Genomic DNA, 15,957 nt, shown 5'->3' on the forward strand with positions numbered 1-15,957 from the left:
CTAAATATTTAATTTCTAATATAAATATTTTTATATTTAGAATCTCTCTTTTTTCTTATCTTAGAAATTTAAAGAATGGTAAAAAAAAATTGTAAATTATTAGGTACATGAACATGAATATTAAAGGGTATTTTGTCATTCTCTACATGGTCACTTCCCGTGGATCAATCAGTGGTACTTCAATCGCGAGAGTGCTCTTCCAACCAAAACCGAGGCCTATTTACTGACCAAACATCTCTTTTGAATTGCCCGCTTTGTGGGCTAAAATTGTCTACGTGTGTCCTTTGTGGAAACCTCAGTCCCAATCCGCTCAATAGCTCGGGGTGTTATTGCCCAGCGATCCTGCTCTATTTTTGCTATTTTCCTCAGCGATTCGCAGCGGGCAAACAATGCGGCGTTTTCATCTGTATGACGAGAGTAACTCCAATCGGGAGTATTGTGCACTTGCGTATATATCATTTTTTGCACTCCCCTTTTTTTTCGTCTGCCCTGAATGACAAACAACGGATGATATATTGCAGTGCTGCCACGCCCACCGCCTTTGTTTGCAGTTGCCGCAAATCAGTGGCCAATAGCTGGGATGAAATCTGATGGCAAAGATTTTCCAGCACATATGCAGGACACAAGAGGATATGCCTGCGGGGCTTGTTTATCGAGCACAAACCTTTTGAAGTTAATTAAAACGAGAGCCAGCAGCCAGCGTTTTCAATTACTCAAGCAGCTCTTCTTCATGGCCCTTAATTTTTTTACGAGCGGTTGTAAAAATATTATTGATAAATCTTTATCTCCGATGGCAATAAGTGAAGAGGAAAAATCCATTTTACTGCTTATTAATATTGGCACCAACAAAGGACTGGAAAGGAAAGCAGGAGCTGCAGCTGCAGCAGATAAATTGGATTCCTGTTGCTACCACGTCTTTAGCCCTCGAAACTTTTCACCTTTTTCTTTAGCCTGTGTGGAAAAATGAGTGTGGCTAGAGAATCGCATTAGAAATCAATTCATTTCACTTCTATTGTGCAATTTCCGATACGTCTTAGGTGGGTCTGGGTAGAAATGGCTAGTAAATAGACGACAAATTGAGGTTGTAAATCTTCTCTGACGGAGCATTTGTGACAAATCAATTTGGTCGCAGAGGCTTGGTCAAGACGAAGTTGGCTGGAATTAATCTGGCTTAGGGTAAGAATTGATTGGCTGGGGCTGTTTAATTTAAAAATGGCAAGAAGTTGGTTGGTGGCTGTGTGGGCAACTCCTAAAATATTTGTAAGGCATTTTCACCTCGTATTCCCGTTTTTCTTTCTCTTTTTTTGGGCCACCTCACACCCGGCAACATTGTTGCCTAATAACCAGCGTTTAGTGTGAAATTTTCCCACTACCACTAGCCATTTTCCTCGTTGTGGCACTTCTTTTGAAATTGCGCACATAAACTAATTCCGCATGCATGAAATGACTTTCATAGGAAAATGGCAAAATTGCAGTGTGTGCGCAATGGCCTAGCCCAGCGTATCCTGGCCTCTCCTGTCTCCTGGAAATGCACTGGCAAAATAAATGATGAAATAAAAATGATTTTCTATAAAAAAAAATATTTAAAATTTTCTCTCGTAAAGCGGTAATAATTGTATATCTTCGTAGTTTTGTTATAAGGGGCTTTTCAAATTATTGATCTTCTGTCTTTGAAAACTCACTCAAAGAAAAAGAATTTTGTATTTATACATTAGTATTCGGAACTTTTTTTAATGATAATATTTATTTATTTTTTAATAAACTGAATTTTGAATTAGACTTTTACTCATGCTCATTTAAGAAGGGCATAGTTTAAATTCCTCAAATTCCAAAACAATTTTTACTATTCTTCGATTAACCAACTTTTTCCGACATCTGAACAGATTTCTCTCAGTGCCTCTGACCAGAGTTGCCACCAAACCGCAGGGCGACGCGTCGACATCCGTTAGGGTTAAGTTGCAAGGCGCTTCTGCTGCCGCTGGTGCAGCTTTTACCGCTTTTGCCGCCCCGCTAATTGTGTCACAATGATGAGCATAATTTGCAGCGCGCTCCTTTGCACGCTTTTTGCCAGGACACCGAAAGGACAAAGGAAAAGGCAGGAAATTAAGCATACGCCATGTGTGCCATGCCGCTAATTTTCCGTTAGTAATTTCATTTCATGCCAACACTGCCGCCGCCGACGCCACTCAACCCTTTTAAAAGGAAAACCACTCGCTTTTAATTACCATCAACGTCAGTTTTGCGTGGCATTTTGGGTGCCTCTCAGATTTTTCCCAGCGTTCTTCCCCAGCCAATTTAAATGTCTGCATAGAAGTGGAAGGGTTGCCTTTCTCAGACAAATATGCTGTCATATGTTTTCCATCAACCACCCCGCATACCCCGAAAAAAGCTCATCATGACATGATGAATGATGAGCCGCCAATTGTTTTTTGTTTTTGTTTGCGAATTACAAACAAATGTCTAAGAATGAAGGAAGAATAAGTTGAAGCCTCCTACCCAGAGCAACAAAAGTAAACATTTTGACATGGCAGGCGGCATATTAAGCGATATACGATATATTAGGGATGGTATCGTGAGGGGATTTTGTAGAAAATATAGGGTTTTTGTTATAGGTTTTAGTCTGACATCGGATATATTAAATATTTTTTGATAAAAAACGAATTTAACAAGCATATGGTTGGTCTACCACATTAAAAATGATTTTTCATACAAAATTTTAGCTTATTTTGGTTATTATTCTACGAAACCCCCATCACTAGCCGTTTTTCCCTATAAACGCTAAGCGATTTCCACTTTCTTTGTTTGTGGAGCGGGGAAGCTTTTCTCATTCTCCGATGAGGAAAACGGAGTAAAGTAATTTGTATGTAATTTGTTAAGTAATACACACAGTTCCGTGGGTGTTTGTCTGCCCGTCTCGCCAGGATGTGGCGTGTGGAAAAGTGCGGAAAGGAGGAAAAGTTCGAACGAGGAAGGATTTGTATGCCTTAATTACAAAACATCAAAGTGGTCGATGTCTGCAGCTGAAGTCTTGAGCCTTTTGTGAGGGATTTACCCATTGATGTGGCAATCTCTCTGTCCAAAAATGGTTTCAAGTGTTGAATCTGGCACATTCCCCACACACACTCCCGCACTAATAGAGTTACTAAGTAGATGGAGTGGGTAATTAATTCAAGAATCCGAAAAAATAAGGGACTTTCGGTGTCAGCAATTAATAATTTGCCACGTTTTCAAAATTGTTTGTACGTGTTCGTTTGCCATTCTCCGGGTTTCCTTTTTCCTCTGCTTAATTGGAAAGTGCTTTTCGCAACCGAAATCGATTGTTTTCCAAACGGGTTTGAGTAATTAACACACCATCGAGTGACAAGTGTGCAGCCACAGGAGTTTTTGGGAAGTCCTTGAACAACCAGACATAAAATACCCCTGCTTATCCAAACAAACAAATCAATTTGCCGAAGCTCCAGCATTTTCCTGCACTTTTTCGTTGGCAATAAATAAGAATGTAATTGGAAGTGATGAACACCAGGGACAGGAGCTTAAATCCCAGACACGCGCTCACGCCCAGAAACTAGAACAAGTCCCAGCAGAAAACCCGAAATCTCTAATCAAATGTCAATTCCTTATTCAATAAAAATCGAAAACACACGAGAAAAGTTCTGTACTAGAGGAAGAGTGCGAAAAAAGGAATAAATACGTATTACAGTGGGTTTTGTGTGTACAGAGAAAAATGTTTAATAATCATGCTTAAAAATAAATGAAAGTGCAAAAGTGTTATTGGAATTCAATTAAAAACAAGTTTTGCTTTTCAATTTTTAAAAATATTCAAAAACAAACCTTTTTATCCCTAAGCAATATTAAAGTGACTTAAACTAAAATATATCTTAAAAATATATTTTAATTTCAATTAAATGATATCCTGTCTTACATATAATAAATTTTAAATAATATGGAATGTGCTTAATCAACAATTCATTTTATTTAGCATTACTTTAGTGGTTTTTTCCAGTGTGTTTACCGGGAATAGAGTAAATCTTTTAACGACTTTTATGTGCTCCTTCGCTTACTTTCCTTGTTTTGTTGGCCTTTATTGTCCTCCTTTCCTGACCATGTCCAATGCGCTTGTGTAAAAGCCATTAAATGTGCTTTCCTTTCGCTGGCTTGACTTTTCCTGTTTTCGGCCAATTATTACGCGCGATTTATGCTTTTATTTGTCAACAAAGTTCAGAGGGCAAAAACCCTCGTAAACGTCGTAACCCCACACACTTAATTGATTGTAAATCATGAAAATCTGAAACATATTTTGAAAAACTCCGTGGTAAAAAAAACCAGAGCCTTACTGGGTTAAGCCATAAATAATTTGAAATGCACTTTTAACCACTTTTTTACCCCCTACACTTTAATACTTGTTTACCTAGTTGTAGTTGCGCAAACTTTTTTGCTGCTTGCTTGAATGAAACACTTTTTTAATTTAATACTTTCCCCCCATTTCTTTCTATTTTGTTTATTTTTAGCACAAGAGTCTGCGAAAAATGATAATAACAAACCACAAGGTAAAATGCTTTTTATTATTATTCCCCCCTTAAATCTGTTACTTTGAATATTCTTATTTGCACACAGCAGTAGCAGCAGCACGTCTTGACTTGACTTTTTAACCCTTTTTTTGCCCCATCCCTTGACACCGGAAATATCCCAGACTTTTAATAGTTTTCTTCGGACAGCAATTTAAATTGCCATATTTTATGCGGCAAAGCTTTCAGAATGTCATTAAAATAGATGTCAAGCAGTCGGAGCTTGTTGTGCTCGCAGGATCCGTATCCCTTTGTCGATAAAAGTGAGTCCTGGGGAAGGACGAGTGCAGGCGACACCCAAAAGTAATGACAAAACGCAGCGGGCCACCATTGTCATATTGAGACATTTGCACAAGCCCATTGGCTTAGCGAAGGACTCAAGGATTCGAGGATCCGAGGATTCAAGGATGCAGTCTGGGCTTGAGTCCACCAGAAGGTTGTCATCGCCGTAATTGAATTCTGGACGACTATAAATCTTGCATACTAAACAAGGGGGTGGCCATTAAAATATGAAGTTTCCCAAAGACTAAATGGATATTTTCAGTAGGAAAAGGATTTTCAGAAAACTGTTAAGAAATTTATTAGCAACTTTGGTTCTTATTTCATTATGCTGTACTAGAACTAAATTCATGCTCAGCTTGTTAAGTTTAATATTGGAAAATGGAGAATAAATATTTATGAAGACATCTGCTGGAAATACAGATAGAATTTAAGACCTCTAAAGGAGATTAAATGAATAGATATACAAAGTATAAATTGTTCAATTTAAATGCTAATTTTAACAGATCGGATAAACTTTTTTCCTTTTAAGAATCATAAAAATAAAAGTACCTTTATTCAAATATATCAGGAAAACCCTCATAGAATACCATTCCTTTGGCCCAACAGATGAGTTGGGTATCAAATTAATTCAACTTTAACCAGGCTTTACAACGCAATTTATAATTGGACTTGCAGGAGAGTTTCCCTAAGAAATATCGAAATGCCAGTTTTGTCAGAATTTAATTTCACTTTAATCAGGCATTTCTAACTGAGTTTATGATTGGGGCTTCGGAAATGGAAAGCAAATATTTGAGGATGCAACATTGCACATCCCTCCTCCCTTAAAGACCCCAAAAACTCCCCCATTTTAAGTCGATTTTTGTCTCTCTGCCGCCTTTTGGTCTTCGTTGTCTGTATTGTAATTGAATTCTACAACAACACAATAAATTTTAGGCACTAAACGGAAAAGGCGAACGGCAACAGGGGGTTAAAGGGGGGTCCAAAGCGATGCCAAAACGTGCAGACAGTTTGTAGGCGGGGGCCACAAAGGGATGAGTTCGATGCTGGACTGCAGTAAAAAGAGAAAATTTAATTTCTTGCTTGAATAATAAATCACAAACATAAACAGCGAAAAAAAGGGAGAAGGCCGAGATGTCGCCTGATAAAACCCCATGGATACATGCCTTTTTGGGGGAAAAAATAATTATAGGGAAAAAACAATTTTCTATTCCTTTATTTTTGGGCAATTTCAAATTTGCTGCCGATGGCCGACCAGAGTTGCCATCGCTCCTATCGAAATGCCATTTCCTGTCCAAGGCAACCCTGCGAAGCGGAAAGGGAACGGAAGTGGGCGAAAGCGAAGCGGATGTGTCGAGTTTCGAGTGTCGCTTTATTAAATTTTTACGCAAATGCTCGACACGCGCATGTGAATAACAATATATATACAGTCGCACTTATAAAAAAAAAGAGAATAACACTTGGAGGGGTAGTCCCCCATCTCTCATCCTTACGCAAATGAAAAGTAAAAACTTTTATGTGCACATTTTTTATGGTTTTTTATGGCACACCACTACTGTGGTGGCTGGGCGTGGCTTCCGGCTGACCCACTCAGCATTATGCAACAAGCCGCTGTGATTTCGCTCTTTTTATGACATTTATGCAGCCTCCAGACAGGCCCGAGAGACATAAATATTGTTGCAAAGCCAAAAACAAATAGTAAACAGAAATTACAATAATATGCAATAATGCAAAAGGACAACAGCGGACGGGCCGCAGACTCGGAGCACACACATTCGGAACAAATAAGGTGCACTCGAAACAGTTTTATGACTTTATTTTGGGTAGCAATTGAAATTAAGGAATAACCATTGGCAAAATAAAAAAAAAAAACATATTTTGTAGGAAGCTTTTTTTTTAGATTTTTCTATTAGATAGGTTATACTTTCTAGAATAATTGTACAGTGTGGCCAAACCACACTTTGAATTCCATGTTCTTGAATAAGGGAGTCCCAATAAATAATATTCAAATTGTACGTTCTTAAAATTTGTATAGAGACCGTTAGTTGAAAACATAAGTATTTTATTAATAGTGTGAATTAATTACTTCATGTTTGAGGATATGTTTTGTAGGTGCATAATATTCTTGTAAGCTATGGTCACACTGAAGCACTTCTCTACGACTGAATATACAGAAGGTGCCTAGAAAATATACACATGAGCTTTCTTATCATGCTCTAAATGTTTGAAGAGCTAAGTTTTGTGCAGTGTACCAAAAACTGGAGGAGGCTGGAAAGCTCGCCACTCCCCTGGTACACTCACTTTGTGTGTGTCCCATGTGTGCGTGGCTTTAAGTCAGCGGGAGGACGTGACATCCTTGCATAGCATTTGCATAACTATATCAACAAGAGACCCTGGTCGAAGGACGAGTTGGGAGGCAGGAGAATACCAGACATCAGCGACAGCCTCCGCGGACATCTGCCCCCCAGATATCCCCCATATCCCCTGGAACTCGCCCAGAATCCCCGGTGCTATTTTTATCTTTTTTTGCAAGTGCTCTCTCCTTGATGCGCTTGCATAATTTTCATTGTTTTCATTTTACAAGCGAATTTCCCTCAACTTATCTTCTTTCATTTTAGTTCCTCCACTTTTTTTGGCGACAGCTTCCTGTGCTGATTTCTGTTTGCATTTCAAGATTTTCGCGTCACAGATTTTTCACATTTTATTCCTCTTTTGTGTGGCAAGATATGTGCAAGGGAACAGCAATAAAACTTTATACGAAGGCGTTGAAACATAATATGGGGGAGGAGCAGTCAGCGAGGGCGATAAAAAGAGTTGAGTGGAGAGAATGGAATACTAAATAACTTTATGGGGTGTGGCGAAAGGTAACTAAGGGAGCAGCAGCGAGATAAAACCAAAGTGGGTCAGGTACAGATAAGGGGCCTCCGCAAAATATTCAGGCATTAAAATTTCGTGAGGAAATGTAAATGTAGCATTTGTTTCCTTGTTCAAAAAGAAAGATAATAATAACAATAATCATAGTTTTCATGCCCCAAAAACCGCCCTGCCAAGTTTCACACACAACAATAAAACCCGTACAGCACTTTAGCTCATTCTTTGCCCTAATTCGCTGCCACATCCAAAATCGATATCTATATCCAAGAATATATCCAAGAAATAATAATAATCGTTTTGATGACCCGAAAATATCCAAGCCAAGAAACGGCAACTTTCGCATTGCCACTCTCGTATCCAATTATCGTTGCCAAAAAGCCATATTCGCTGGCTGACACTTGCTGGCTGCTCTTGGCACTCACACACACTGTGGCCATTCAATTTAAGGACCTCCTAGGGCCCTGCCCTTTCCCCTTTGAGCTCGCTCTCATTTTCCAATTTTACAGGCACTTTTCCAATGCTCAGTCAATTTTGCAAATCAAATGCTTGCCATCGTTTGTTGTTTTTCCTCCGCTGATTTGCTGGGATAAAAAATATAAAAAAATGAAAGGGCGATGCCAAATGCCATTCCACTCGAGCGACTAGACAAGATATACTATACATAGAGAGTAGGGAGCTTTTAGGAGGACTACAGCAGCGAACATTTTGAAATGTATATGCTGTTTTATTGAAGTTTTCCTTTTATTTGGCTCATTTATGGCACATATTGCGCATTTAATCGCTGTCAGCATAGAGAGCATGCGGGGCTAAGGATATGAATCCTTCTAAGGGACACTGAAAACAAAATCTAGGTCTTTATAAACTAACTAAAACCTTATTACATTTTTGGAAAATATATTTTATTTTTTTTTAATATATAAAAAGGAAGAAATATTATTCTTAGCTTTCATGAAATCTTCAAACACTTTTGTTTTAACTAAATTAAAGAAAACTATTTTGGTTTCCGTGCCGTGGGCTTTGGATCATCTTTCAGCGGCAGCTCGTCGGGTTTTCTTTTCCACCCCGTACCCTCTGGAAAATCCCTGCCCCCACCCCGTCTATTGCTCTCTGCGGGCCGCTCAAAGTTTGCTTTTCTACAATCAGCTGCTGCTGAATTTTTAATTTTTATGTTAGTAATTTTTCAAGCATTCCGCAGGAATAAGGAAACTCTTGCCGGAAGAACATCTTGCGAGCGAATATTAAATTTTTTATGATTTGGCGGGAGGCGCAGAGAAGGCGGCTGAAAAGAAATAAGTGAAAAAGTAAAGCCGAATGGCAAACATGTTGCGAATTCACAAGTGGAAAATATTTCCAGATATTTCGGTATTTATGTTAGTGTTATTGCTATGTGTGTCTTTGGGTCTTTCGCGCAAAGTTTCAATCTTTAAGAGCCATCTCTTTAAGGCCAAGCAATTTACAGCGCTGCAGCAACTTTGTTATACAAATATTGCAAACGAAAGCAGATGATGCTCGCTGTAGCAGCACCTGAGTTGGGAAAAGTACACCCCCCCCCCCCCCCCACCCCTTTTTCCATTTACCGCACTAGGAAAAGTCAGTCACGGTTACGTGGCGAACTGCAACTGTGGGGAAAAGCAAACATAATTTAAAATGTAATTAGTGCTCAAATAGAAAACGAAACAAACAGTGCGCGCAGCTGGGCGGGCGTGAACTCGTAGGTAAACCAAAGAAAAGTAAAAAAAAATGGAAAACCCAGGGCTCCCGCAAAGTCAATGAATGAAGAAATATCATCAGCAGGTTACTAGGTGACCCAGTCCCAGAATTCGCACCTGGAGCTCACCTGTGCGTTCCATTCCGATCCACCTCCTCTGGCTGAAACTTTGTCCTAGACCAACTTTCGCCAGCTGCCGCTGCGGTGGCTTTTGAAACATTTTATTATAACGAGGCGGCCGAGGTAAACATGACACATTTTCCACTGCCCGATTTCGCATTCATTCAATCCGGCCGTTTCAAGGTTGGCCAAACTCGATTTATTTCAGCCAAATATCCCGGGAACTCTGCCATCCTCCCATCCTTCATTATATTGATGATGTGCATAATGAGTTGGCTGCCGGAATTTTTCCTGTTCGTCTGTGCACCTTTTGTGCTCATTAAGGAAATGAGAAATGCCGAATACATCTAGCAATTATTTTCTTACGCTGACAAAAATGCATTCAGAGAGGGAAGATGGGTAAGAGTCAGACATTCTTGAATCAATAAAAATATATAAAATTTTCTGCTTATTTTGTGCACAGTTTTATGGAATTTTCAGGGTAAAAGTACCTGTTTTTAGGTAATAAAATCAAAAGTACCTAAATATTATAATAGAACCTACTAAACTCTTCTTCAGTACAATAAAAAGTACCCAAAAAGAGTTTCATTTTTATTGTTCTGTATTTTATATTATATAAATTCTTGGGAACTATGATATAATTTTTCATATTTGACTAAACAGTCATCCCGCTTTTAATGCCGCACTTCGAGACCTCTAGCATCTTGAAAACCCTCAGTAAACGCGATTTTAGACAGCCTTTTTCAGCGAGTGCACATAAATAGTCCTTTGAGCAGGCTGTGCCATCCACTTCCGACTCACTTGTGGGCTGTTGTCGGGGCCACTAATTTGGATTTTAAGTGGGTCTGCTGCTGCTGCTGCTGCTCCGGCGACTGCTCATTAAGCGGCTCTTCCTTTGCATTGCAGCCTTTGGCTGGGCGGTCCTTGCCGCACCTGCCCTCACTGTGTTCTGGCCTGTTACTCAAGTATTCCGTTTCCGCTTTGTTTTCTCCTCTCCGACTATTTACAGACTGGCGCAGCACGGACAGCACCGACCACCATGATCGCGTCCAGAGACAGCTTTCCGTGTCCTCCGACAGCAAATTGCTGGACGAGGACATCCGCGAGGAGATGAAGTACCATTCGCACGTGGTCATGCGTCCCAAGAAGCCGCCCAGACCCAAGTCCGAGGTCTTTCTGAACAAGCAGGAAACGCATCCGCGACGCAAACGATTCAGTGCATTTGGTGTAAGTATGGTTGATATATTATTTCAAGGTTTACATTATGTGTTAGGCAGAAAAACTCACTTAAAGATACTATCTTTTTGTACTCCCAATTAATCCGGGGCACTCGATGTCTAAGGACCTTTATAACTCACCTCTAGTTTGAACTACGTTTACTTTTGTATAGCATACCTATGTGTGCTCTCGTTTTTCGCCTCGACTGCCCCTATAATTCCCAACTGCTTCTGGCTGCGTTTGCGTGCAGTCGAACATGCCGAGCCGGGGATAAAATTGAAAATTTTTATTCTCTTTGAAATTTGTCTTGTTGGGACCCTTTGTCTAGGCATTGAGTGTTCCCGTTCTATAATAAATATTACCCAAACTATAATTATATATAACTATATAATATAATAACTATAATTGTAATAATCTTTCCAATTATATCGTAACTTTATACTTTGAAATAGTAGAGCACCTTCTTAAATTTTACCGCGTTAAGAACTAAATAGGGATTGATATTATCATTATTGGATTAAGGAAGAATTACTGTAAAATAGTATTTTTTAACAAGTTGAAACTTATAGAGTTCTTATTTTTTTAAAATGTAAAATTATAATGTTTTCAGACAGATCTATTAGTATTTTTCAAACTTTTCTTCATTCTTGCGCCACTTGCAAATTCCACGGCCAATTGGTGAACTAGACTTCACAGCTAAAAATATACAGCCTACTTTTGGGCCCCTAAAAAATATGTATTCAACTGAAATTCATAAATTAAAAGCAATTAACTTTCAAAAGCAAATGTTTGCTCTTCCAGCTCCATATTAAGTAATTAATTAAAAAGGCAAAAATATTCCCCCAATGACTGCTTCATAAGAGCGTCCATGAAAAATATACAAACTAATTTAAACGCATAACAAACAATGGAAAGTTTAAACAATTGTTGACTCTTTGGCCCAACTTCACATTAAGTAATTAATTAAACAGGCTGAAAATATTCCCCTGTATATGCCTTCACTCCAAACAACGTAAGCTTTAGCGTAATTGAAAAACAAACTGGAAACAAACATGTGGCTTTCCCGAAGTGGGTATTCATTCCCGCTGATTACATCACGCGCTAATGTAATGCGAACTCCGAACCGCACAGCTAACTAACTTTGCTTAATTAATTAACAAACATGATACATTTTTCACTCAACTCCACTGGTCTGCCGCCCATCTTCAACATTTTTTCGTCCTTTTTTCCCGCAGGGCGACTCCCCATTTGGCAAGCAGGAGGCCTATGTAAAACTCGAACCGCTGGGCGAAGGGTCCTATGCGACGGTCTACAAAGGATTTAGCAAGTGAGTACCACGCCCCAAAAAAAATAGAGAAAAAAAACGGAAATGGGTTGCCGTGTCAGTGGGTTAAATAAAAAATTATTGCCAGCACATCACTCAGCTTGAATTTTGTGAGATGGACCCCTCCGATCAAAATGGATTTCGCTTTTTTAAGCTAGAAAAAATGTGTGTCGTCATTTTGCCTTGATTTATTCGCTAGTTTCCCTCGTGCTCCGTCGCTTCGCCTTGGTTACTTTGGAGCTCTCCTTTTTGGGCTCCCGAACCCGAAACCCAAACCATATTCCTTTGTCCCCGTTGGCAGACTCATTACAGCCAGAGAGCCATGCAAATGTGGCTATCAATCACGGCCAGAGGAGTGGAAAGAGTGCTCCGGGGTTTTCCGGGGGCAATGTGGGTCACCCGGCGGGATAAAAAGGAGGAGATTGCAGTGGCAGCAGCAGGATCAGCGGGAATGTCCTTTTCCCGGCTCCTGTTCTGCCTTTGTCCCCAATTGCTAACTTGGCCTAACTCCACACTGGGATAAATTATGGAGAAGTTCAGTAAATCGTGGCTGAGACTAGAAAATCAAGTTACTAAAGTCATCAATTGTAAACAAACGAAGGCATAACAAGTTTTTTTTTATTTTTAAAGTGGATTATCCTATTTACTACCCTATTTTGTAGGGTATTTAAATTTAAAAAAATATTTTTTTACCTTCAACAAAGTTCTAAATTAGTTTATTTAGGCTTGCCCTTGCCTTGCAACATTGTGATCCTTACTTTTTTATCTTACACTTTTTAATATGTAATATTAGTATTTTCCCTCAGTGCCGGAGCACGCACTTTTCTGAAAACTTGCCCCACAATTGAGCTGGCTTCCTTGGGTTTTCCGTAGCCTATTTTCCCTCACCCCGGCCCCAAGAACATGGCATTACAAAATGCTGCCTCATTTGCGCCTCGTCTGGCACTGATTTCAGTTGTTTAAGGAGCTGGAGTTTGGTTCCAACGCTTTGGAGTTGTTGTTTCTGGGGTCTTTCCTTCATATTTGTGACAAATGGGCCTGGGAAATGGGATAGGGGGAGCCAGCTTCGTCACCTTTTTGACAGGACTCGCCCTGTCCGCTTTTCCGATGATAGATGCCACCCAGTCCCCTTTTTTTGCGCCTGTCACTGCCACTTGCCCCTGGTTTTCCCACCCCATTTTCCACTTCCTCATCCCTCACTCACTTCATCTGCTGTCTCCCTTTGTTTTTGATTTATTTGACAATCATTTGCTCTGGTGTTGCCTCGAAGTTCCTCCTTTAACAATGGCATTACGTGAAAAACGAACAGAGTTCGTTTGACAGCCTCTTTGGATCCAAGAGTTTTCCCCGCCTTTCCTCCTTATTGTTCCCCTACAGCGCCTAGTTTTCCCGGCTTTCCTTTTCTCATTTGCTATGCACGACGGCACTTACATGCGAAATGAGTTCCAATTAGCCTTTGTTTATGCGAAATGCAATTAATTCGCTCTAATTTATCTGCCAAATGGAAATGTGAGCCCTCAGTTTTGGGCTTTTACTTTTCTTGGGCCTGGCTTTGTTTAGAGTCCTTTTCGCTGCGACTCCTTGCTGTTTTTTTCTTTTCAAATGGAAATTTAGGTCACTTTCCTTCTCCAAGATTTATGCTTCCTCTCGGACTGTTTTTTCATCGCCCCCATCCTCTGCTGAATAAGTCCCCCAGCTCTAGAGCCTGCTCCGTTTGTCAATTGTAAAAGATTTCATGAATGATTTCCCTGCTATTTGACTTTCGTTTTCCCTTGCCTTGTCCTGGTTTTCTTTGTATTTCTCATAGTATTTTTTTTTTTTTTTTGGGTTTTCGTACTATTTCCTACCTATGCAAAAACTGTGAAAAGGGCAAGAAATCAAGCTAAGAGCCTTGGAGCAGAAAGTCAAGTTGCTGATTAGCATTAAGTAGGTCAGCTGTCACAAAAAGTCGTCAATCTGTCGGGGGGGAACTTCGATTGCGAAAAGTTTTCCCCAACTTTTATGGCACACGCAATTTTCGGTTTATGCTTAACTAAATCGTATTATTTTAACATTAACAAGACAAAGTTTTGCCTCAGCCAGCAAATCCTCTTCACAATCCCCCAACATTTGCCACTTGAAAAATGTTCTAGCATTTTAGGGGCTTTCCTGAGGCACAGAAGGAAATAATAAAGCTGATGAGCTCAGGAATGTTTTATTTAAATTTAATATTTTAGAAAAATAAAGTATTAAATATAATCTACTTAAGGTAAAAAAGTGCTCTAACTTTTCTAACATTGTAAGAATTAATGTCTTAAATGAATCTCTTTCTTTTTCGTGTAAAATTTTCATGGGAAAATCTCCCGTTGCCTGGCAGCTGTTTTTCGTTTACAGGGAAATTGCTCAGGATGCGGTAAGGACATAAGCTTTTTATGGCATTTTTCCGGGCTCCTAGATGAAGGTTTATTAACCGAGTGTGTTTTAGAATACATTTCGATATGGCATAAAAGGTTTAATTCGCCGCAACTCGAAGATATTGTTCGGGAATATAGGGAGAAGTCTGTGAATTTTTATGTATGCGATAAAAAAGTTTAGGATATTTTGAGCATATTTACTTGGTTTTGCCAACGTTTTACGAGGCTGCTCGACAAATTGATGCGCCTGAGTTGCTCCTCATCATCATCATTAACCCTCGCTTGCCCAATTAGCTGGTGGCGTGATAAATTCTAGCTCCTAAAAACTTGCACTTTGACATATTCGAGTGACATCTTCATGCCGGCGTGCTTGAGCCATAAAAAAACTTTCGCAAATTCACTCTAGCTTCTGCCCTTAAAGCCATCTACTTTATGGCAAGATTTTCCTTCTGTGCGCTGGGTTTTTCTTATTTTTTGGGTGGTGCTGGCCTTGCCAATTAGAATGTTGCCTTGGCAATGCGAGAAAGCCGCATAAATTGCCAGCGTCTGTGCGGCAGTGTCAAATAATTTAACCTAATTTGACACTTCAAATGTCCTCCGCCGTGTCCTTTCCTCTGTGCTTTTCCGAGTCCTCCCTTAAGTGTTGACGCTTTTTCCTAGAAGATATAAGGTGTTTTAGCTGGGAGGGATTTCACAGAGCGTTTCTGTATTTAAACATTTTTAATAAAATAAATGAGTATATGGAAGGGTAATAAAGGTGTTTATGGAATTAAATATAATTTTTAATGACTTCTTCTAATTTTAAAAGCCAAGTTTTTTTATATTTCAAGTTTTTAAAGGTATTAGAAGCATTTTCCCCTCACAATCTGAACCGTTTTTGACCAAAAAAAGAAGCTGGGCTGCCATCACTGCCTGGGCTGCTGTGTCCTTTCCACTCTCCCATGTCCTGTGGCCTGTCCCTTATCCTAATTTAAGTGTTTGCCGTACATTTCTCTGCGTGTTGGGTCGTTATGTCTGTTTAATATACAAAGCCCACCCACAAGCACCCCACACATCCTGACTTTTGGCAAGGACGACATTGTGGGCGGGCTCTTACCACAAATTGCGAGCCTAATTCTTTGTTGCCTCGCCGGCAGCTGTGCAATTGTTGTTCTTGTCCGGACATTCCCGCTCCAGTATTTATTTTATTAATTCCCCCCATTCCTTTGTGGCCCACAGATTAACCTACCAGCGGGTGGCGCTGAAGGAGATCCGCCTGCAGGAGGAGGAGGGCGCTCCGTTCACCGCGATTCGCGAGGCCTCGCTGCTGAAAGAACTGAAACACAGCAACATCGTCACGCTGCACGACATCGTCCACACGCGCGAGACGCTGACCTTTGTCTTTGAATATGTGGTGAGTACCTGAGATATGCCCCAAGAAGGGGAAACGATCAAAGGAATGGAGATTCTATCATTAAAGCGTAGTAGGATGGAAAA

The 15,957-nt window shown here is 39.9% G+C and overlaps 1 protein-coding gene and 1 non-coding gene across 8 annotated transcripts in view; both read left to right on the top strand.

Moving 5' to 3' along the window:
- The window catches only part of LOC108034893 (cyclin-dependent kinase 14), a 99,105-nt gene that overhangs the window by 77,493 nt on the left and 5,655 nt on the right, over positions 1 to 15,957 (top strand). For 5 of the 7 annotated variants that reach the window (XM_050886469.1, XM_017110104.3, XM_044094883.2 and 2 more), the window contains 4 exons: positions 4,509 to 4,547; positions 10,556 to 10,773; positions 12,000 to 12,091; positions 15,700 to 15,874. In XM_050886469.1, coding sequence (XP_050742426.1) covers positions 4,509 to 4,547; positions 10,556 to 10,773; positions 12,000 to 12,091; positions 15,700 to 15,874 — 524 coding nt within the window. The remainder of the gene's footprint in view (positions 1 to 4,508; positions 4,548 to 10,555; positions 10,774 to 11,999; positions 12,092 to 15,699; positions 15,875 to 15,957) is intronic. The other 2 variants (XM_017110105.3, XM_017110107.3) reach the window with 1 other exon arrangement.
- Positions 11,045 to 11,109, top strand: LOC122819094 (U7 small nuclear RNA). The gene has a single exon (XR_006368545.1). It is a non-coding gene; the product is annotated as a U7 small nuclear RNA (small nuclear RNA).

This window comes from Drosophila biarmipes, chromosome 3L (genome assembly GCF_025231255.1).
Source record: "Drosophila biarmipes strain raj3 chromosome 3L, RU_DBia_V1.1, whole genome shotgun sequence".
In the NCBI taxonomy this organism is placed as follows: domain Eukaryota; kingdom Metazoa; phylum Arthropoda; class Insecta; order Diptera; family Drosophilidae; genus Drosophila; species Drosophila biarmipes.